The sequence below is a fragment of the Rhinolophus hipposideros genome (genome assembly GCF_964194185.1).
Source record: "Rhinolophus hipposideros genome assembly, contig: HAP1_SCAFFOLD_69, whole genome shotgun sequence".
NCBI classification, from domain to species: Eukaryota; Metazoa; Chordata; class Mammalia; order Chiroptera; family Rhinolophidae; genus Rhinolophus; species Rhinolophus hipposideros.
Genome location: NW_027669388.1, coordinates 367,603 through 392,792, shown reverse-complemented (window position 1 = coordinate 392,792; position 25,190 = coordinate 367,603). Strand labels below are relative to the sequence as shown.

Sequence of the window (25,190 nt, the reverse complement as noted above, 5' to 3'; positions counted from 1 at the left end):
TGGTACCCTGATTAGTGTGGTATACCTGACACCATACTTAGTTATTACAGTGTTATTTACTATATCTTTGTGCTGTACTTGACATCTACATGACTATTTTATAACTGCCAATTTGTACTTCTTAACCCTTTAACCTTTTCAGTTTGTTCCCCAATACTCTTCCCTCTGAGCAACGATCAGTTAGTTCTCTGCACCTATGAGTTTGTTTCTTTTTTCTATGTTCATTTATTTTTTTTTTACATATCACCAATAGGTGAAATCATGTGGTGTTTGCCTTTCTCTATCTGACTTTTTTCACTTCGAATAATACCCTCTAGGTCCACGCACATTGTCGCAAATGGTAAGATTTTGTTCTTTGTTTACAGCCAAGTAGTATGTTGTTGTGTATATGTACCACTTCTTCTTTATCCACTACGATGGATACTTCAGTTATTTCTTTATCTGGAGTATTGTAAATTATGTAAATATAACCATACAGATGCATACATGTTTCAAATCAGTGTTTGGGATTTCTGCGGAGAAAAACTCAGAAGTGGGATTGCTATGCCACCTGGTAGTTCTATTTTCAAATTTTTGAGGAGCTTCCATATTGTTTTCCATTGTGTCTGGTCAGATTTGCAGTCCCACCAACAGTGCACGGGGCTTCCCTTCACATCCTCATCAACATTGGTTGTTTGTTGATTTATTGATGACGGCCATTCTGACAGGTGTGAGGTGGTAGCTCATTGTGCTTTTAATTTGCATCGCTCTGATGATTAGTGGCACTGAGCGTGTTTTCGTATGTCTCTTGGCTATCTGTGTGACCTCTTTGGAGAAAAGTCTATTCAAGTACTCTTCTCATTTTGTAATTGCATTGTCTTTTGGTGTTACGTTTTATGAGTTCCTTATGTGTTTTGGATACCTTCTCCCATTCATCTGGTTGTGTTTTCATTTTGTTGATGGTTTCTATTACTGTGCAAAAATTTTTGAGTTTGATGTCATATATATGGCTCTTGTAGTCCTATCCATTCTGCCACCTTATGTCTTGACTGAAACATTTAACCTATTTACATTTAAAGTAATTTTTATACGTATGTAATTATTGCCATTTTATTATTCATATTTCTCCTCCTCCTCCTCCTCCTCCTCCTCCTCCTCTTCCTCCTCCTCCTCCTCTTCCTCTTTCTACTTCTACTTCTTTTTTCAAGTCCTCGTTTCACATTTCTTGATACTGGTTTGTTGGTGCTGATGCCATCATCTTTTTCTCTGGCAAGTCTTTACCTCTCCTTTGATTCGAAATGAGAGCCTGGCCGGATGCAGTAATAGTAATCTTGGTTGTAGATTATTGCTTTTCATCACTTTCAATATTTCTTGCCAATCTCTTCTGACCTGCAAATTTTCTCTTGAGAGATCACCTGACAGTCTTATGAGATCTCCATTGTACGTGACTAACTACTTTTCTCTTGATGGTTTTAATATTCTCTCCATGTCCTAACCCTTTGGAATTTTAATTATGATATGTTTTGGTGTGGACCTGTTTGGGTTCATTTTGTTTGGAACTCTTTGTGTTTCCTACGCTTGTGTGTCTATCTCCTTCTCCAGGTTAGGAAAGGTTTCCATCATTGTGTATTCCAATAGGTTTTCAATTCCTGCTCTCTCTCTCTCTTCTCCTTTAGATAGCCTTACGTATGTTGTTACACCTGATATTGTCTCAGACATCCCTTAAAGCACTTTCTGTTTTATTTATATTTTTATATTCATTTTTTCTCTGTTCTGATTGGGTGTTTGTGCTACCTTGTCTACCAAATCACTATTGAACCTCTGCTTCACCAAATGTGGTGCTGATTCCATCTATAAATTATTCATTTCAGATATTGTATTTTTCATTTCAGACTTTTTTTAAACGATTTCTGTGTCCTTTTTATGTTTGCTGTCTCTCCGTTGAAGTTTTACTTACTTTGTCTATTCTTCCCCTAATTTCATCTAGCATCCCTATAATCAGTATTTTGAACTCTGTATCTGGTATATTGCTTGTCTCCGTTTGGTTTACCTCTTTTTCTAGAGTTTTATCCTGTTCTTTCATTAGAGAAATGTTTCTTTCTCTCCTTTTTTCACTGCCTCTCTGTGTTTGTTTCTCTGTATTCTGTAGATCTGCTAATTCTCCTCGTCTTGACAGTATTGCCTTACATACCAGGTGTCGTGTGGGGCCCAGTGGTACAGTCTCCCCGGTCACCTGAGCCGGGTGCTCCAGAAGCTCGTGTGGGTGGTGTGTGCCCTCCTGTTGTACTTGAGCCTTATTGCTGTTGGCACATCTGGGTGTGGAATTGACCCTCAGGACGACTGGCTGTGACTACAGTAGATGAACCCCTGTGTGTGGGCTGACCCCACAGAGTGAGATCGGCTGTAGCAGGGCTCCCGTGTCTGCTCAGTCCATGGATTGGGCGTGTCATTATGGAGCTATTTTGGTGATGTTCTGGTGTTGCTGAAACTGATCCCCAGGTGTGTTGGATTTGGGGCCTCTTGGGAGGGGCTGTGGGGCAGGCCCAAGTCAGCTGCTGTTGTGCCCAACCAGGAGCCACCTAGGGGAAGCTACAAAGTGACCTATTGTTGGCAGCTGCCTTTGTGGGTTTGGAGGCACCGGGGAGAGGCTATGCTGTGACACAAGACAGGCTGATGGATAGGATCCTAGAAAGAAACGGAAGTCCTCAATATCATAAATTGCAGCCCGAGTGGCTGTTGTAAACTAGAATTGTGATGATGCAACACCTCTGCTTCCTGAGTGACTCCCCATTACGTGAGGGTAGAATTCATCTGCTAGCATAACATGTGCCTTCTTTGATTTGGTTCTGATTCTGCAGTTGTCTCTCCATCCCTTTCTCAGAGTTCCAGGCTTACCTCATTCCTTTGCTGCCCTCACTTACAATATGTTGTTTCACACCTCCGGCTTTTGCTCCTGCTGCCCTTCTGGAATCCCCTTCATGCCTTCCCTCAGCACCTTGTATAACTTTCAAGATGCAGCCCTATCTTTGCAGTATCTGCTGAGCTTCCCTTATACAACGGATTGTCGTCTCTTTTGTGCCCTTACTATACTTTATTCACGTCAGGTGTCGAAGTGGAGAGCGGTACTTTTCTGTTGTTATTTTTCATGTATTATACTCCTACTAGAATGTAGGACAAAATGTTTCATTTCTATTTCCAGCTTCCCCTGGGTCTGTGCCTATGACGGCTACAGTAAAGTTTTCTTGTCTTACCTACGGATGGACTGAGTGAGTGAGTCAATGAGTAAATGAATAGGATGTTTTCTGAAGTTGGGTTTTTCTTTTCTTTTTTCTTTCTTTTTTTAATAGAAAGAAGCAACCAAGCCAGCCATTCGAAAAAGAGAAAATCGTGTGGATATTATTGAAAGTGCTCCACAAGACCAAGCAAACAATGGTAATTTGACTTGTGTTGATGGAGCACACCAGAATAATATAAGTGGTAATTTAGTGACTATCTATGAATTCTTTCTAGCTTAAGCTCTGCTATAAAGAAATCTAACATGTGTCGATCCAAATGTGATATTCATTTCTTTTAAGCATTTTTTCCTATCTTTTGGGCAAAAGTATCCCCACTACTAACAACTGCTTCTTCTTGCAAATGCTTCGTTCCCCTGAATTCTTTTCTGCTATTACTTTTATGGAAATAAGCACGACTGAATGTGTACTTAAAATGCATAGTAATATATGTTCACATTAATGTACCTGTGACTACATTTTATAGTTATAAAGTCATCATTAGGATTAGGACAAGATGAAGATGAAGAATCACCTTGGGATTCTGAGGTACTGTCTTACACTATTATTATTATCATTACTATTTTAAATATCACCATTGAGTGATGTTAAAATGAAAAAGGTATGCTTTGACTTTACTTTCTCGCCTCTGCATTTCCTCATACAAATCATTTTTTATGGTTTATCCTATAATGAATAAACTAGCTATGTGCGTAATATAATAAGACAGCGTAGTACAATTCTGCTAACTTGCAAGTGTCACTTAAGAAAGTCAGTGTGGAATAGCATAAAACACTAAGGCTTCCAAGTCATAAGGAATCAGTTTGGGTTGTGAAGTTAAGTTCACCTAAAAGCTAAAGAATTATTCCCGGTCAACCTATGCCCAAATGCATGACTCTGTGGTTTTTGTAGATGCGCAAATGTCCTAATGAGTCAGAAAGAAAGATTTTGGATTGTAGGGTGTTTATTTTTTAATAATTTGGAACTTGAAAAGATAATGCCTGGGACATCAAAGTATTATTATATTTGTAATGTCGAATAGATCTGCAAGAAACCGTTCCAATGAAAAAAGACCATAGTGAATAGTAATAATACGTAGGATTATACTAACAGTAATCAGCTGAGCGCTGTTTTAATACAGGACAACTGTCTTGTTCAGTTAAAATAGCATGCATTGAGTGTCTTGATGGCAACCATACTTGTAGTAATAGAAGTACAAAGTAATGATGAGCTGATGCGAGGTGACAGCTGTGGAAAGAGATAAGAAAGGTGTGATCTTCTGATACAGGCAACTGCAGCCTACTGGTCTAGACACTGTGTTTGAGGAAAGAACAGAATGGAATCCTGGATGGGTAACTCAATAGCTACAGAATCCTGGGAATAGTATAAAACACGTAGGCTTCCAAGTCATAAGGAATCGGTTTGGGTTGTGAAGTTAACTTTACCTAAAAATTAAAGTTATTCCAGTTCGAACTATGCCCAAATGCATGACTTTGTGGTTTTTGTGGATGTGTAAATATCCTAATGAAATTCAGAAAGAATTTGGATAGTAGGGTTTGTTTGTAACTTGGAACTAGGAAACATAATGTCTGGGATATCAAAGTATCATTATATTTGTATTGTCAAATAGGTCCGCAAGGACATTTTCTACAGTAGGAAAAGCCTGGTGAATACTAATAATATGTTGGATTACACTAACAACAATTTGGCTGAGTGCTGCTTTAATATGTAACAACTGTCGTGTTCAGTTAAAATAGCAAGCATTGAGTAACTTGATGGCGACCGTACTCGTAGTACTAGAAGTACAATGTAATGATGAGCCAATGTGAGATGACAGCTGTTGAAAGATATAAGAAAGGTGTGATCCTCTGATATAGGCAACTGCAGCCTACTGGTGTAGGCACTGTGTTTGACGATAAGAACACACTAGAATCCTGGATCGGTCACTTACTAGCTGTGGGATCTTGGGGAAACTTCTTTTTAACCTGTCGGATGTCAGTGACCTCATTTGTCGTAATGGTACTTATGCCTACCTTTCAGTATGTGGAATGAACTAATGTGGTAACAAATGTGAAAACACTTTGCGAAGTGTAAAGGGAGCTATAGAAATATAAAATCAATGATCACAGTGGGCCGTAGTGACTTACTAAATGGTGAGGACACTTTCTGTAAACCTGAAGGACAATCAAATGGCAGTAGTGTCAAGAATAGAGTGGAAAAGTTAGAAGGGGCATGTGGATTTCTAATCTGGGGGATGCTAAACTTCAGGAGACTGTGATAGGCGATACCCTGTAGATGTGTAGTGTTTCGGTACTTGAGGCTCTGTTGGTGCGAGCTCAGTGTTTCACCTTGAGTAAATTTCTAGTTAGATACCAGCTTTGTGCTGGGCAGTTAGACACTGAATGGGGAAGTTCAGGGGTTCAGCTGTAGCTGTAGGAGCAGAAAAACAAATGAACAGTCCATTGTAAGTCACTATATCTGGGTCATTTAAAGAGAATGGAGAATGCTGGGTTAGAGAATATTGTCATGGGGGGGGGCACGGTTGTAGTTGGAATAGGAGTGGGAGTGCAGTTTCGGTGGTCAGGAAAGATCTTTCTGAGGGTGACAAAAACGGCCAAGTGAAGCATGAGAAGGAGCCAGTCATGTGAAGATCTAGGAGCAAAACCTGCTGGGCAGAGACAACAATGGATCACATCTGTTCATCATTTCATTCTAATGTCTTGGAATGGCCACCAAGCAGGAAGTGGGGTAACCATCATCAAACTGTTTTCATATTTGTTGTTTTGGGTGGAAAAGAAATAAAATGTGCATAGTAAGTGTCTGGTACATTTCAGATGACTATAATAAATAAATGTTCTTATTTTTCCCTGATTAGAAATTATTATACTTTTTTGAAAAGTTGCATAACTATATATAACATTTTCCCTATCATTTATTGAAACACAATTTAATGAAAAGTTTTTCTTATCTCTTTGCCACTTGGTTCAATCATGTTTTTCTATCAAATTTTTTGTCCAATAAGAGTTCGGTTTTTCCTAGCTCTTGTTGACATAGATGAAGTAGGTTCTAAAATGTTCTGTCTAAACTCAACTGGACATACACCAAGGGTTCTTACCATGTCAAGCAAGTATCTTGTTTTAACACTAAAAAACAAATCTGTCATTAGAAATATTTAACAGTTATATCAAGTACACTTATCAAAGTATTAGGTTGTTGTGAAAGTAATTGAGGTTTAAAAGGTTAAAAAAAATTGCAAATCTGCAATTACGTTTGCACGAACCTAATATATGCTTAAACACATATTTTTCAAAAAATCCTTTTCTTGGAGGTGATAACTTTAACATTTTCATCCTGAATTATTAACTAGAGATGGTGTGAAGTGTCCATTAATTACTAATCATCTTGTTTCCTAACCCCTTCAGCCGAGCATTGAAGTGGAAGATCCTGTTCCTAACAGAGCTGTAGGAATGGACGATGTGCAACCCTTCAGACCAGGTACACTGTGTAATACCAATTTAATTTTGGGAAGGAGTACGCAAGGACATTTGACGTGCTCACAGTCTTCTATTCAGACTTACTTTCCTTTGTTACAAATTTAATTGAAGTATTTCACATAAACAACGTGATGTCATTGTTGGTATCGATGTTTGAGAAAAAAGACATCGACAGGAATAAGAAAACAAGATTTTAAAAGGGTGACTTCACTAAAATGTTTCTCCTCTTGTTTCGATATCCTAAATGTCCCAGTTTGGAACCCCTGTACTTAATAGGGGTTCTCAGAGGTTAATAATCAAACTGGAAGATACTTCCAGCGTTTCAAATGGTCATTTGAATTTTGACGTTTACCCAAGTAAGCCTCAGTTGCTACCATGTCATTTGTGTTTTAACTTTACTTCCTCTTAGTGTTGTGACACTGATGGTCTTAAGCCAACCAGATGTTCTGCTGAGCAGACACTGGCTATGTGTGTACGTGCGCCTATGGTGTCTTCGATTATTAAAAATGGGAGAAGTAATTAATGATAATGAATATTTGGTAGACACAATCTTTGAAAAAAGGCATTCTGAAGCTTTTGTGCCTTGGGATGCTTTTATGCTATTAAAAATTATTGAGAATTCCAAAGAATATTTTTAAGTCGGTAGTCTCCATAGAAAGTTACAATATTAGAAATAAAAACTGAACAATTTAAAATACGAGCACACACAGTCATGCATTGCGTGAGCCATTGGAGCTACGACCCAGTAACCATAGAGCTATGATGTCACCATCAGAGCTGTGATATCACGGCTGTGGAAAACTCTACTGTACACTTAGAAGAGAATGAGAGTGAAAATGGCAAATGACATTCAGTCTTTCTGTGAAAATAGCTTTGACCTTTTCGGGCCCCTCGACTGACAGACCTTGGGACTTCACGGATTCTCACATGACATTGGAAACCACCGTTTTAAATGATGTACGGGCTTCCTGGATGTGAAGTGATAAAAGAGGCTTTAAAGCTTCACTTCTACAGTTGTTGTGGTTTTCTTTCACTTGTCTCATAGATTTAAGCTGAGATTGTGTTTAAAAAGCAAAAGGAAAATGTTTTGTTATGTATTTGTTTTCTGTCTCATGGTGCCCTGTACTCTTTGGAGCTCATGGGGACCCAGTTTGATCCCATTTTTCCTTGGAAACAATAAGGTCGCCCAGGACTGTAATTTGTCATATGAATATCTATTTATCTAAGGTTTAAAAACGAATTCTGAAGATATTGGAGCATTTAGAAAAGACCATTTTCTTATAATAAATAGTTTCTTATTTGAAGTAGTACGATTCATTAAAAGTTTTTGTAAACCCATGTTTGTCATGCATATTTAAACTTAAGTGGTTACACATAACTTTTGACAGTAACAAAAAAAAGCATACCCTGCACCATCTTAACTATTAAGAAGGAAATATTTAATTGGAAACACATTATGTAATAGAAATTGCTGCGTGACAATAGTTAATTAAACTTACCTATGTAAATGGCAAGTGTAGGACACCTAAAATAAAATGTATTCTGAAGGAATAGTGTGTTTGGGGGAAAAGAGGACGTGTGACTGCTTCTCTGAAAAAGGAAGTTTTACAAGATAGTCAACTTTGTGTTATTTTTACATCCTGATAAATGAAAACTTAATCCCAGAATTCAGATTGGGATTCTACTTCTTTGACCTCCAATCATGAAACTGGTCAAAGATGCAGGGATTGGAAAGTTGGTGATAAAAGGCCATTTGCATCACACTCCATGAGCAAAACTCTGTCAGCATCCACAGAGTTTGGACAGATGACCGTAATAGATAAACTAGAGACTCAGATTGTAGGTGTGTTTCTGTTATGTAATTATAGGCTCCATGACTTGAGTGAATCACAGCTACCAGAAAACAGAGAAAGCAAAGAAGGAAATAAAGAAACAGAAAGTGTTCAACTCTAGCCCACCTCTATGTAGGTTGATCGTAGTTCTGACTTTCCAATAGTCATTTTGTGGCAAAATCTACTTCATGTTTACTCTGTTTATGGAACTTAACAGCCAAACAGAATGACTTTTAGCAAGACATTGGCATTCTTCCTGAACCACAATAACATATGGAAATAAGAAAGAGAATGAGGTGAAAGCGTGATTTCCTTTAGGCTAGTATTTAGCATACTCTGGGGAGTGGGCAGCAGAATTATACTTAGAACATTAGGACCAGATGGGAAAACTTCATAAAGATCTAAAGGTTGCCTAGTGAAACAAAACATAGTTTCTTAGCTTTAGTTTTATATTCTGAATTCAAAAGTATCAGTTAAAACTGTATGTATTGTAAATGAAAAAGCACCTTCCGAAACCAACAATCAAATATTTCTTGGATTTTCTATGGCTTTATATATTTTAGAATTGACTTTCCCAGCAGTGATGGGAATCTCAGCTGTGTCCGCAGTCTGTCTCCTCTTCTCTGTCTTCTTCCTTAAACCCCAGTGCTGAATCCTCAAAGGTGAAAAGAAATTTTCAGAATAGTAGAGGAAAACATTTCAGATATAAGGAAGGGTGTACACTGATAAATGCATCAGAAGTAAGTCATTCCGGAAACAATGAATGACATTGCAGTTGAATCTTAGGGTGTTGTTCAAAAGGTATATTACGAGGTAGAGAACAGAGTATATAGTGCAACTCGATGTGTTTGTACTGCATTTCTAAATTGTAGGGTTTTTTTCTGATTGTTTTTCTATCGATGTTCATTGAATGAATTTGTGGATGAATTTTTGACATGTTTGTATGCCTTTCACTTTGTGACATCTCATATTTCCCAAATGGTTTGTTAGCTAATTAGAAGTGTTAGCTAATTAGAAGTATTTCTTAAGTAAAGTAAATATTCAGGAAAAGATGACGCTTAATTTGAAGTCTCAGTTGATAAGATGTTATTTTCTGTATTTATAAAGATTATAGCTTTTATCTAATTGTTCTAAGTAGTTCGTTTTAACTAATACATAGATTTGTCAGCAGGACAACACCTAGGAATGACATCAGAGGAAGGACAAGCGAGGCTTGATGGAAACGAAAAGAACTACACACATGTATGTGAAATTTAATTTTAAATTTCTAGTATAATATGGTTTTCTGTGCTTTAATAATATAATAGAGTCCAATTGAAATTACCTTCCATGCTAGCCTTTTAGAGTCAAAAGGTCATAACTGAATGATATTTATAACATTTGAACTAGTTACAAAACTTAAAATGTTGTTAGAATCTATAGATATTCATAGCTCAACTTTATCTTTGGATTGAGGCAAAAAAAATAATAATAAAGTCCTGAATGTTGTTTGCTCCTTTAATTTTTATAACTCCCTTAAATAAAAAAGAAAGTAACATCAAATACTGAATCACATGATGAGACAGTTGAAATTATGAACCATGTAAAAATGATGGCCACTGATTCAGGCTCACGTGAAAGGAGTCATGATTTTCAGGGGTTCAAAATGTGCAGTTCCGTATGGCTGGTCACTAAGGCCAAGGTTAGAGATGGATTCTTCCTTGTGACCTCTGTGTAATGGACTCTGCGTCTACATTCAGGGAGAGAATGGGGTCATGCACTCAACTCAACTGCTTTTTAAGAGAATCACATCTTCTCAGGATGGGACCTTTGGTTGTTAGGACACAAACAGTAACTTTCTAATATCTTTTCTTTCAGTGTAGGAAATCAGTAAATATGATTTAATTTTTTGTCTGCTCTTACTAGTGGGTATTGAATAAGTTAGAATTGGATGCAACAGATAATTATATCAATGTATAACACGATGTGTAACACTCATAGTGTATAATGTGAATTAATATTTAGGAATTTACTTCTCTTACTGATTGATGTTAATGATGTGGGCTTCTAATTAAAGTTTGCCTATTCTCCAGTTATTAATCTTTAAAAGATATTCTTAAATTCACTGTAGGGGCTCACTATTTAAGACATGGTGAGGTGAACTATTTTAAATGAGAAAGCCTCTGTGACATTAAAAATCATCTACTGTTTCATTTTTTGGGTGGATTTAACATATAACCAATTGTTTAGTTCAAACAGTGACAAAATTAGTTTTGCGGATTCATGTTTTTCTTCTAATTTAGACTAAGGCAAGTTATTTTTCACTTTCTAATTAAAGTCCGATAATTTGGGAGTAAGTAAACGTAGATTAAGATTTTTAACAGTTAAATTTTAGTTATATTCTAATTTTTCTTTGTTCATATTCGATTCTCTAGGTTGTACAAGAGGAAAACAACACTCAGAGGCCACTTTCCCGAGAACAGGACAACAAAATATTACATGACACAGTTCTGACCAATTGCCTTCAACAACAAAAGGAGACAGAAATAAATCTTAAGAAAATGAATTCTGAGGTATTTTGTTTAGTCATTTTCAAATATGTGTGTATGTACATATTTTAAAAACCAATGTTGTACATATGGGAATTGTAGAGGATTTTAAAAGTGTGTGTGTGTGTGTGTGTGTGTGTGTGTGTGTGTGTGTGTGTATTTTAGGGAGAGTGACATTTTTGGTCCATTGCAATAAATGATATTCTTGATTGAAATCCTTTTATGTCCAACAGTCAAGTAGTGACGTTCCCAATGTGTCATCTAAAGGGGAGGTTTTCAATACTTTTTACAGGGATCGATGAGCTTTCTACAATCTCAAAACTATTGTTACTAATAACAGAAGTTTCAATTTGAGGCAGTGATTTCATCCCCTTGCTGTATTAGTAGAGAGGTCAGTTTTCACTTCCGCTGTTTTTAAGGAGTAGAAGTATAGCCAGTGCAGAGACCATCTTTTAGATCTCATTCTCCTACTTTTGAGAAAAGGAACAATTTGTTCCAAGTAGAGTCCTATTTCAGTGCTAGGAACTTTTGAAGAAAATTGTATGCCATGATGCATACTTAGTGATAATTTATTGGTGAGTGTTTTATTCAAAGAAGTCAGTGTGTTTTCCCCTATTTCTCATTTATTTCTCCTTTAAACATTATGAAAAGGAAACAACACTTAAGCAGCAGCAAATATTTTCTAACAATAATTTTCTATTTTCTAAGAAGAGCTCTATAATTTTTAGCCTATTTACCCTGAGTTTTTTTTGAAATCTAAGGCTTCTTTTGAATTTATATATTTACACTAGAAGAGCAGCAAGCACCCTATTGTAGAGTCCAAAGTCCTGGGAAAAAATCCTGAACTTGCTCATCTTTGTAATCATTCTATTTGAAATTGTGATAACGAAGAGTTCATTGATGTATAAAGAAGTGCTTAGCGTAATGCCTAGATTTATCAGTGATTAGTAGATTTCATCTTACAACTGACTCTGAAAATATTAGAAAAGTAGAATATCTTTTGAGTATTCTTGGGAAAAAAAATTCTAGGAAATGTAATCAGTCCAAATGTATGCAGAGTGAATACTCTTACTGTGGGATAGGTGTATATTCACACGGTGACCTCTATTTTAAAATGTAGTCAGACTTCTTAATCTTCTATTTGATGCCTTCTGGGTTTGCTGCCTTTCCAGTTCTGAGACTCTTAAAATTCTCTGATGATTTTAAAATTCTCTTTTTCACTTTCATGGATTCAGCATCTTATATTATTATTTTTTTAACTTTGGGGAATTTATGCTCGTATAAAGTTGGAGGTTTGGATTCAGCATTGTATTTTTACAGTGGGATATCCACGTACTGCAACCTTTTCATTATATAAACACTTAGGTTCTTCTTTAATTTCAGAGGATATCATGATATGTCATTTCATTGAGTGCTAGCTACAAGTCTCCTTTGTTTTACTTAGGATTCTGAGAGTTACGAAAAAGCAAAAGACATGTTGCATGAAAATCACGTGTTGCAGGATGAAATCGCCATACTAAGACTACAAAGGGACACACTCATAACTCAGAAGCAGGAAATGGAAAAAAAATACTTTGAGGACACTGCAAATGTAAAAGAAAAGAAGGACCGTCTTCAAAAGACAATAAAACAGAATGACGAAACGCTAACAGAAACAGTATTTGAATATAACAGACAGCTTAATGTCCCAACAGCTGAGAATACAATGCTGAACTCTCAACTGGAGAATGAAAGACAAAGCAAAGAAAGATTGAAAACAGAAGCGGAATCCGACCATCATCATGAGTTTAGTAAGCAATTAAGACCCCTACAAAATTCTTTCCAGGAATTAAGAGATAAATGCTTGCATTTCGTGGACAACATCGGGTTTGCTATGTGTAACCTAAAAGAAAACAGTGAGATTCATTCTCAGCAACTTCCTAAAGCTGGAAGTAAATCCAATAGCTTAGACACTGAGCTCCCTCACGCAAGATATGATGTCAGAGAAAGGACATTGGTTTCTGAACCTGTACTGAAAGACCTAAACCAAACTCAGTGTCAAGAGGAGGAAATTGAACACATGAATCAAAGGGAACCAGAAAAATTGAACCCGTATACTGGAAAGCTGGAATCCCTAAAGGAGGAAAGATCTGACCTACAGAGTGGAAACATGCTTCTTCGAAGGCAACTGGATGATGCATTCCACAAAAGTGACAATAATGAAAAGTCAGGAATGAATATTGAAGAGCAGCTTCAGGGGCTTAGAACAGTGCGTCAAGCTGAATGTGAAAAACAAGATCCAGTGGTGAAAGAGAGCCCTAAGGAGTTAGTCAGCAAATTGAATCACTTGAAAGGAAGAATGTGCCAGTATGAAAACGATAAATCAGAAAGAGAGGTAAGTATCCAGAAAGATAGTTTTCACATTTCCTGAAAGAAAATTCAATGTTCAAATATTTGATGATGGCTAAATGTTGAATCTAGCAGAATATTAAAAATATATAGATTACAAATGTATTTGCTCTAACAGCTTAAAAGCATACATTGTATCCAGCAAACAAAACTTAGACCTGTGAGGTGCTTTACTTTGAGTAAAGGCATTGTGTTGACTATGAAATTTTAAGGTATAAATTGTTATTAGATACATATTGATATGAATGATTTAGTCTTATACTGCTACAATAATAATTTTCATCTTTCTGTTACCACATTGTAATACCATTATGAAGCAGATAAATGGAAATGCTCCTATGCAAACTGAGTTTTTAGAGATAGAGGTTCAATTAAGTGGATTACCTAGAGAGTTAATTCTAGATTTCCCACATGAACTGAAGTGTAGATGCTGTCCCTTTCCCTCAGTAGTTTCTTCCACATTTTAGTTGGTATAATTTTGTTTTTATTCATGTCAATTTGATATAAATTGGAACTATTTCAGTCTCAAATAATGTATTCTTAGGACCTGTGACCTCTTTAAAGGCAGCTAATTTTTCATTAAATCATAATTTGGGACAAATGTGAGGAGTTTTATCAAAACTCTACTTGATTTAATCTTCCCATTGCTATCTATAATTGTCCTTGAATATTTTTACAAATTCATTTTTCTCATCGCAAGGCCCATTTACTATCATTTGGACATAAGTTTGTCCATTTCAAAGAGAATTTAGCAGTCTCTGATTTATTAATTTGGCACTGGGTCTCCATTTTCAGACGAGTGAGGGGAGGCAGGATTCATGTGTAGCAGGAAGGGAGGTCCAGGCCATGAAGACCACTGGAATGAGTTTGCTTTTCTTCTAAGATACAGGAATCTGTTGGAAGGTTGTGAGCAGTGGACTGCATATGTGAGGACCTGTGAAGTCAATTTAAGCCTGTGATAAAAAAAGGGGGAAAACATTCCACAATGTATACTTGACGACCGCTAGTCCCACCGACATACCAATTTCCCCTTGAGATGTCAGTAGATTGTTAAGCTCTGCGGCTTCATCAGGGGAAGTGGAGAGTGGGGCTGAATCTGTTGTTCAAGTAACCTTCGTAATAGTGAGTGGGCAGCAGGATAACACCTTCTGTGTCTTACCCAGATTCAGTAGACAGAATTGTGTCCAAAAGAAGAAAACAAGGTGAACTGATGCATGGGGTGATCTTTTTCGAGTTACATATTATATTAATATGTTAGAGTTAGCAAATTTTAACATAATTTAATAGATGTGATTATAAGATCACTAACAGAATCATCTTTCTAGATGCTTGGGAGACGATTTCAACAAGAGCTACCTGACTCCACAAAAAAACTGTCTATGTCAGAGGCTTCACTGGAGGATAGATCACGTTACCGTATGAATTCAGAAGCTGAGACACAGGATTTCAAGACATTAGAGCATATCAGGAGTCAGGTATGTGTGAAATGTAACCTGTCAACAGTTCATCTATAGTTGATTAATATAAAGTGTTTTAAGACCCTGATTTTCAAGGGCAGCTTTCTTTTGTGTTTTCGGTGTAATTAATTTATTATAATTTTATTATCTTTATAATGCACTTCTTCCTTAAACTCTGGCTTCCATCCTGCTATTTGCAACGTATGTTTTTTCTTATATCTATACCCTTGGTAACGTTGAGAAATAGGCAGCATTCCTCATAGAAATCGAGAGACTTTCTTCCTACTAAACAATATTTTGTAGTGATATCTCCATTACCAGGATGAAGCAGCCATTTAAAATCAGAAGATAATGCTTACTAGAACGATTCAGAAATTTGTCTTATTTCTTATCATCACTTTTGTAAATGGTTACAGCATTGGTATATATTTCATGGACTTCAAACTAACTTGTACAGAAAGTTCAGTATACAAACCAGTTGAAGTAGGCATTTCCTTCATTTTGTTTTCATTTTTGAAATATTGTAAAAGTGTAGAAATATGTTGATCATTATAGTATGCACACCCACAATAGAGAATTAAGAAAATAATCCAGATTCACTATATTTGTGTGTTTTTTAATCTTCATTGGGATGCAATCCCCATATCATATTTCACCATTTAAAATATACAATTCAATATCTCTTGTTACATTCAGAGAGATGTGGAACTATCACCACAATTATAGAACATTTCCATTACCCCCAAAAGAAACCCCACATCCCTTAGCTGTCACCCTATCTTCCTGTCTCTCCCAGCCTCAGGCAACCACCAATCTACTTTCTGTCTCTGTAGATTTGCCTACTTTGGATATTTCATGTAAATGGAATCACACGATGTGAGGTCCCTTGTGACTCGCTTCTTTCACGTAACATCACGTTTCCAGGGTTCCACCGTGTTGTAGCACACATCAGTTGTGAGCTATTTCTTCCTATTGCCCAATGTTGCTTCACCTTGTGGACAAAATACTTACCCATTCATCAGCTGATGGAACTTTGTGTTGTTTCCACTTTTTGGCTGTTAATAATTCTGCTATGAACACGAGTTTACAAGTTATGGTGGGAGCCAGTGTTTTGATTTCCCTGCCCCCGGATTTCTGGCTCCCAATCTGGCCTCTCCATGAAGCTTTCTCTGACTGTTTGAACTCTCATTGAACCCGTGTTCCTCAGCACTTGTCGGATAGTCTGTGCAGAGCAATCAAGCCCTAAATTTGACATAGTTTCAATTTTTCATGAGAGAGAATTCTGTCTTTCTAAGTATAAGTTTGTCTAAGGGGAAATAGTATTTGATGTGATGGCACCTATCCTTGCATAAATTGAAAATGTTTTCTTCAACAGTTGTTAGGATAAAATTAAATATTTTATACCAAACCAATACTTCCCCTTGGAGACATTGATATAATTAAACTTTTATTCTGAAAATATTTCTCACAATTATATATAAAACTGAAAGCACATCTCCAATAGAAAATTGTTCAGTGAAATGCTCATGTTCCCCCTGTCCATAAAAATAAAAAACTAAAATAAAAGGGAGCCAGCCCTTCCTGTCTGCAGCCAGCCAGGGTGTACAGGTCGATAGCACATTCTAACTACAGCTCGGAGGACGGCTTTTCTGATCTGCCAGAGCGTGCTGCTTCCATCTGCTCCTCTGAGTTCTGACACATCCCCACAGAACCAGTTGCTGGGAAGGAATTGATTTGGAAAGTTGGCTTTAGCACTAGAGTCCGTTATTTCCATATCAGTGGCTTTACCCTGCCTCTCACGGTCATATAAATTGTATGCTCAATCCAGGAGGTGGTATTTGCATTGTAGTCCATACTCATTATGGACTACACTGAGTGTACATAGGAACGTATACATTATTACAAGCAGAGAAAATGTACTGTTGGCTCTTGGAATTGGTAAAAGGATTTTAGTACTGGGGTTATATTCTGGGCTTAATGCTCCCCATTTTTTGACATTGCTGATAGTTTGATGAATGATTTCAGTGTAACTGGTGTAAGAGACCACTTCCATTCGCATCCCATCTGTGTAAAATATCAAATTTTATTAGAACCTAAAATACAGCAACAATAATGCTAACTGCAAACCCTTTGATTTTACTGTGTGCCATGTCCTTTTCTATTACATATGTTCCCTAATTTAATCTTCCCAATATCCCAGTGAGGTAGATGCCACTATTGTCTCATTTTATACATGAAGAAACTGAGACCCAAAAAATTTAAGTATTTTGCTCAAGGTCACCCAGCTAATAACTGGTGGACTTGGGATAAAAACCCAGGCATTTGGGCTCTTATTTAGTTACTGCCCCTCAAACTATTCCATGACTATCTGACTGCCCCCAAGAGTAGCCTGTTAACTTTCATAATCACTGGACTAGCCTGGTAATTCACTTATGTGAATATTTAAAATTAGAGTTGATGGGATGCTTGGAATACAGTATGTTTGATTTCTTGGGTATTTGTACCACAAGGTATGATAATTGTGAGAACTCATTCAAGAAAAAGTGCTCCATACCTCGTTGCTGACTATCACTGCGGTCACAAAGCTCCCTTTGGGAAGCTCTGCACCAATGCCACCGCCTAGTTCACAGTTCAAAGCATTTCTGGAACTCTTTTTCTGGAATGGCCATCATTGCTGTCATCATATTACCCTTGATGTCCTGAATGTCATCAAATAGTCTTCCTTTCCATATTTTCTTTATCTTTGGATAATGACATATTTAGTCACTGGGGACCAGATCAGGTGAGTAGGGAGGGTATTGCAATACAGTTATTTGTTTACAGGCTAAAAACTCCCTCAGACACAGTGCCCTGTGAGCTGGTGCATTGTCGTGATGCAAGAGCAATGAGTCGTTGGCTAAAAGTTCAGGTCGTCTTAACTTTTTCACACAATCTTTTAAGCAATTCCAAAGAGTAAACTTGGTTAACTGTGTGTCCAGTTGGTAGAAATTCATAATGAACAGTCCCTCACATATATATAAAAAAAGGGGAGCAACATCATTGCAACAGGTTTGCGAACTTAATTGTCAGATGTCATAGATCATCAGTAAACATAACTTTTTCTTTATTTTAGCTGCAAGAAGCAGGAGCTCGACATCCAGAGGATGCACGATGCACTGAGAAGATGCAAGATCACGTGCAAAAGTATAAGTTAAAGCAGCACAGAAAATAACTTGAGTATTTATAAAGCAGATGTGTAGTGTAGTATGACCATTAGATCAGTTATAACAATAAACACATGAGTGTGAAGCTGGGTCAAAATGTCAGCTTTGAGCTACCTTGAAAAGAATAATTTGTGTACATTATCTCTAATTTTGCACATTATGCAAAATTCACAACTAGAAAAATAGCACAATTGCCAAATCATGCGCTTTTCAAATTGTAAGATTTTATGTAGTTGCACCATAGATATTTGTTCAGTGATTATGTGGTATGCTTTAAAGTCAATGTGTGAGAATAATTATGTCAAAATATTCACTTTAGGCTTGAAGCTGAAAATACTGACCTAATACTGATAATTCAAAAGCTAATGGGCATAATCGAACAACTTCACAGGCACCTGTCAGGTACAAGTTTGGTAAGTGAATCTCTTCATTTCTGTCATACTGCAAAGGAATTTCTATGTCTGTCATAGTACCATATAAGGATATTTTAGACAATAAGAACAGTCTCATTAATAAAAGTACTGTATTCATGTTGATACTACTTGCTGGGAGTAACGTAATTCCTCTCCACAGAGAAAGAAATCTCAGTTCATAAAATTAATGATTTTTGTAGTAAGATTTTTATAGAAAAAGATTGTGATAGTCTAAAGGCAACATTTGACATACACCATGTTTCAATTATCCTTTCGTTTGTCCAACATTTGGGTTTTTCCAACTGTTGGCTATTGCTATTTATGCTGCCACAAACATCGGACTACAAATATCTGTTTGAGTCCAGGCATTTGAGTAATGATTTGATCCAGAATTCTAAATTTCCCTTGAAATCTAAACCCTTTAGTGAGATTTGGAGAATGAATTACTTTTAATGTTCTAATTTGTTTTCTTCATCATTAACGAATACTGGGTCATTAGGCAAATGTTTCCTGAAAAGAATATACTTTTCTCCTTGTTGGATTTTGAAAAAGAAAAGAGATGCCAGTGTAAAAGTAGAAATGAATGCCCAATCAAGTCCTTACATAGTAACATAGTGCTTCTAGCTTTGCAAGTTTAGAAACTAATCTTTTTCCACTCACTTGAGTTAATCATACGCTTTTAAAGATTGAACAGTTCGATGTCAGAAAAGATTGATGTGTCATCCAGGATGACAATTTCCTGATGGACAGTGAAAAACGTGTCACTATCTTTCCTAAGCAGAGCAACATTCCTCTGCCATCCTCCTGTCCTCTGTAGGAGAGGCTCCCTAGGATTTCTCATCATAAGATCGCATTGTGACCCCTGAGGTGGACCAATGACATAGATGTACCTTCCAGCTGGTGTCTTTCAGTCACAGTAGCCAGGTCTAAGCAATTTCATTAGACAGTCATGCCCATCAAGGGAAACAGAAGATTGTTCTGATGGTCCTTCTTGTGGCCAAAGAAACTTTGAAAAAAAATTTTTGTCTAGACTTCTTGTCAATTAAGTCACATTATGTTGCTAACATACTTTTCATATGAGTGACATGATAATGTGTTGATAAGGAGTCTTACATGAATGTGAGTTCCATGAGTTGTCACATCACAGCTTTATAGAGAAATCTATTATATTAAGGCATCAAAAATTGAAAAATTGGGGATTTGTGGTCAAGATAGCAGAGTAGGTAAATGCCATGCTTGCCTCCTCTCACGACCACATCAAAATTACAACTAAACTACAGAACAATCATCACTGAGCATCACCTGAAGTCTAGCTCAACCAAAGTCGTCCTACCTCTAGGGACATACAGAAGAAGTCACCTCGAGACTGGTAGGAGGAGCAGAAAAACAGAACGAGCTGATGCCAGACCCTTGTGCGACTGTCAGAAGTCTAGAGGGATATCTTGCTTGTCGAGGTCCACTAGGGGTGTGAGACGTCCCAGCTCCACACCAGGCATCCTAGCCCAGGATTCCAATGCTAGAGAGAGATGTCCCCATAGCTTCTGGCTGTGGAAACCACTGGTCATTCTGGTTGGGTGAGATGAAAAGGGTGGCTAGAGTCCCAGTTGATTCTTTTATAGGGCTTGGAATGGGCTTACTAACTGACAGATTCATTTGCCCTGAACTCTAACACTGGGCAGTAGTTCAGGGATATAAGGGGAGGAACTAAGTTTTTTGCCTTTAGGGTGATGGCTGGAGGGGAGCTTCTTCCCACACAGAGGTGCTTGTGGAATCCATTGTTTCTGTACTGATCCATCACCTGTTGCAGTGTGAGACATAGACGGCCTCCATCTCTTGAGTCTACATCAACCTGGCTAACACTGTCCACCCACCCTGGTGATTCCCTGAGAACCTGCCCCACCTAACTTGAGAGCCAACCCAAGCTTCTTCCAGTGACTTTTCCAAAAAAAAAAACATCCTGTCTTGGCTCATGCTGCAGACTTGCCTAAAATCTCTCAAAGGTTCACAAAACCTAAACAAGCGTTATGTGGCCTCAGCTGTCCTTTACTTCTTGCTGTGTAGACCCAAGATGGCACTAATGGAAGCTGGCTATGGTTCATAACTGGAACTCTTGAGGCACCTCCAAAGCCGGTGCAGGTGGCGCCATCTGCATCCTGCTTTGTGGTCAAGCTAGGTGGCCCTCTGCAGGACATAGGCTGCGGCTGAACTAGGCCTGGGGGTGGGCCACTTCTAGGAGTCCCTAGGGCTGACATACCTGGTGGCCATCTTTGGACAGAGCAGGAGCATCACCGCTCTGGTGCCTCCCAGAAAGACACAACCAAAGTGTACACAGGGCAGACACCAGTGCCCTGCTAAAGCAAATCCTGCTCTATAGGGGCAGCCCCTGCAAAAACAGCTCCTCCACTGTAGTCGTGGTCAGTCCTCACAACCACACAGTCTGAGCATCAATCCCTCCCATTGACATGCAAACAGCAGCCAAGGCTGCACTACAACAGGAGAGCACAGAGAACTCACACAAGGGGCAGAGCTGCCGCCCCCGGCTCTGGGTAACAAGGAGGCTGTGCCGCACGGCCCCACAGGACACCTACTATATAAGGCCACTCAGATAGGCCTGGGAGACACAGCAGTCCTACCTCATACACAGAAACATTCAGAAGGAGGGAGCCAACATGGGGAGTCAAAGAAACATGCCAACTAAAAGAACAGAAGAAACCGCCAGAAAAATACTGAGCAAGATAGAGACAAGCAATCTATCAGATGCAGAGTTCAAAACACTGGTTATTAGGATGCTCAGGGACCTCAAGAAGAACTTCCACTAAGACATAGGAAACATAAAAATGAAGATAGAAAACATAAAAATGAACCAGTCATAAGTAAAGAATAAAATAACTGAAAAAGCGAATGTCTTAGAGGGAATGAAAACTGACTAGATGAAGCAGAGAATCGAATGAGTGATTTAGAAGATACGGTAGCAGAGAATACCCAGTCAGAACAGCAAAAAGAATCCAAAATATGAGGACAGTTTAAGGGACCTCTGAGAATGTCAAGCATACCAACATTATCATATGGGGTACTACGAGAAGAAGAAATGAAGGAATTCGAAATGTACTTGATAATGACTGAGAACTTCCCTAACTTGGTAAAGGAAATGGACATATAAGCCCAGAATTTCAAAGAAGATGAGCCCAAACAGGCCCATACCAAGATACGTCATAATTAAATGCCAAAGTTTATAGGCAAATAAAGACTTTTTAAAACAGCAAGAAAAAAGCGGTTAGTAACCTGTAAAGGAGCACCCATAAGACTAGCAGGTGATTTCTCAAGAGCAACTTTGTAGGCCAGAAGGGATTGGCACAAAATATTCAAAGTGATGAAAGACATGCCTACAACTAAGATTTCTTTACCCAGCAAAGCTATAATTTAGTATCATAGGACAGATCAAGAGCTTTCTGGAGGAAAAAAAAAAAAAAACTGAAGGAGTTCATCAGTACCAAACCAGTATTACAAGGAATATTAGAGGGACTTCTTTAAAAGTAACAAAAAAGGAAGAACAAAAATATCAATCATAAAATAGCAGTAACTACATATCTATGCACAATTACTTTATGTGTAAATAGATTAAATTCTCCAATCAAAACACAGGGTGGCTGAAAGGATAAGAAAATAAGATCCTTACATATGCTCCCTACAACAGACTTGCTTCAGATCAAAAGACACAGAGACTGAAAATAAAGGGATATTTCATGAAAACAAAATAAAATTTAAAAAGCCGAGGGAGCAACACTTGTATCACACAATATAGACTTTTAAACAAAGGCTATCACAAGAGTTGAAGAATGACCCAGATATCCCACTTCAGAGAATTTATCCAAAGAAACCGAAAAATGCCAATTCGAGGCGATGTGTACATCAATATGTTCACTGCAGGATTCTTTACAATGGCCAAGATGGGCATGCAGCCTATCAATGGATGAATGGATAAAGAAGAGATGATACATGTATGCAATGGAATATTGCTTGGCCACAGAAGGAAATGGGCTCTGGCCATCTGTGGCGGTGTGGATGGACCTGGAGGGTACAGTGCTGAGTGGAGTGTGTCAGACCGAGAAAGATGCACTGTGACTGTGCTTCTAAGTGGAATTGAAGAACAGAACAAACAAACAGAAAAAAGTTCATACATACAAAGAACATTTTGTTGGTTGCCAGCTGGAAGGGGGTTTGTGAAGTGGGTTAAAAGGGGAGAGATTAAAAAGTACAAATTGGTTGTTACAAAGTAGTCATGGGGATCCAGGGTATAGTACAAGGAATGTATTAATGATATTGCAATAACAACACATGGCATCAGATGAGTACTAGGTAATTTAGGGTGATAGGTGGGAGAGGAGTTAGGAGCAGGGTGGAAAAGGTGAAGGGGTTAAAAAGTACAAATTGGTAGTTACTAAATAGTCACGGGGATGTAATGTAAAGCATAGGGAATATAGTTAATACTATGACAATAACTATGTATAGTGCCAGGTGGGTACTGGATGAGTCAGGGGAATCAATTTGTTAAATTACTTAAATTCTAACCACTATGCTGTACACCTAAAATTAATATAAAATAATATTGAATGTCAAAAAATTGAAAAATTTGTAAGCACACCCAAAACTGATGAAGCTTATACCAAAATAATGAGGGACGATAGGTTCCTAGGGGAAGTAATTAGGATCTCGACAGAATTATCAGCCACCATAAGGTCTACCCTGTAAATCAAAAGTTTAATTACGACAGGTTTCAACGAATTCGATCAATAGCCCCCCAGGTGAGATAGTACCTGGGTTAAGATATTTGATTCACACAATGTGAGAGGAAGCATCTGGACTGGGAAGAAAGGATAGCTCCAACTGACTTAAGCCTTCAAACAAGATGGTGGAGTGTACTTGCGAAAGGAATTTCAGAACACTTCCATAGGTCAGGTCAGGTCCCAAGGAATAGGAAGTTATTCAATAGAGCAAACAAAAATGGAAAGGCGAATAGTAGATAATGTGAACCTTATGAAAAACGTATGCATTCTGAGAGAAAAACAGGACAAAGTATGCTGGTCAACATCCTAAGGGTGAGGAGCTGCCAAGATCTGAAAATAACGCTATGTTCACAGTCACAGTGATAAGAATCCCCATGAAATGTACCAGATGAGCTGATCCACAGCAAGTCATGGTGTATGAGTGTGTGGTTGAGGGACACTGTCTATGAGGAGCTCCAGGGGAAAAAGGAAAGTACAGATGACCTCAGTAAAGGGGTCAAGGCTGCCACTGTAGATGAGGGAATGTGGTTTGAAGCACTGGGATGTAAGGAACTGAGAGCATTTAAAAAGAGGAAGAGAAAAGGGTCAAGGCCTGACCACCAGGACTGCTGTTTAGAGATGAGTTGGGCTGAGAAGACTATAGAAAGGGTGTGGGCATCCTTATCAGTTGCTGCTGAGAAGTAAAGCAGGACAAGGACTAAAAGAGATGACCCTGAAAAATGTTTTCGCGCAATTATAAGGACAGAAAGTCAGGCTCTCATGTAAAAGAAGAGATTAAGTGGCGAAAATATGGACCTGGGGATGAGACCACATATTAAAGAGGGTTAGAGTCTAAGGAGAAAAACAGGATGACAGAAAAAGTTACAGGAATCAAGAAAAAGTTATGTTTTTACATAATATAGAGAAGATAAACTTTAAAGAGAAAAATATTTACTAGAAAAGGAGAAATTGAAACCTATGGAAGAACGCTTACAGAGAATGAGAGTCTTCATCTGATGCTCATGTCAGATTATCACAATGTAAGGGGGACTGCACAGGAAGTTTTCAAAGATTATCATACGAAAATGTGATTCCATAAACCCTGTAAAATCTTGAAATGTTGATGAAAATGTCTCTGGGAGCATTTCTTGAAACTAAAATGTAAAGAGAACCACTATTTAAATCTATTCTTTAACACTTAGTATTTTTACATGTAAAAGCCTCTGTTTTTAAGAAAGTTTGGCAATTTAAATTCCAGGAAACCAATGATGACACTGTAAAATCCATTTCAGCTGCTTTAAGAAATGTCATTGTTTTTGAACTCTGTCCTTATTGGCATCAGGTCTACAACTACATTTTATACACCTGTGTACACATATTACTCATGAGCTCATGAGGAATCATATTTTAAAGAAAGAAGAGTGAGTCTCTAGATTTTTAAAATTAACTTTCTTTAAAAATGTTTTTCAAAGTCTGAGGATGAAAAGGAACAATTAAAGTACTATGAGAAGTTAGAATCTCTGCAATATAATATGAATCAACAAAAGAAGAAAAATGATGAATTAGAGACAGAGGTTACCAGGTAAGGTTTTAATATTTCAGATCATGTCAACCATTAATTACTATTTCATTATAATTCTTACTTTATGAAAACCTAAGTACAAATGTATTTCATACCTGTAATTTTCATAATTAAACAAGTTATCCTACTTACGAATTTACATCAGAAACTCACAGCACAAACTTGTGTGAATGCCAAAATATTATACCTACTCTTGAATGATTCCTAAAACTATAATGACCGTGTCTTTTGCATATACTGTCAACTGCACTCTTCCTGGTCTCCCTTGAATCTTTATTT

General features: G+C 37.6%; 1 protein-coding gene across 1 annotated transcript; it reads left to right on the top strand.

Moving 5' to 3' along the window:
* Positions 1 to 3,582: 3,582 nt before the first annotated feature.
* LOC308495616 (ankyrin repeat domain-containing protein 26-like) lies at positions 3,583 to 24,868 on the top strand. Its single transcript, XM_081080582.1, has 7 exons — positions 3,583 to 6,746; positions 9,749 to 9,819; positions 10,992 to 11,129; positions 12,550 to 13,479; positions 14,819 to 14,968; positions 18,063 to 18,566; positions 24,802 to 24,868. The coding sequence occupies exons 1-6, from the start codon at positions 6,719 to 6,721 to the stop codon at positions 18,159 to 18,161; spliced, it is 1,416 nt and encodes a 471-aa protein (XP_080936708.1). The 5' UTR covers positions 3,583 to 6,718; the 3' UTR covers positions 18,162 to 18,566; positions 24,802 to 24,868.
* The last annotated feature ends 322 nt before the right edge of the window (positions 24,869 to 25,190 follow it).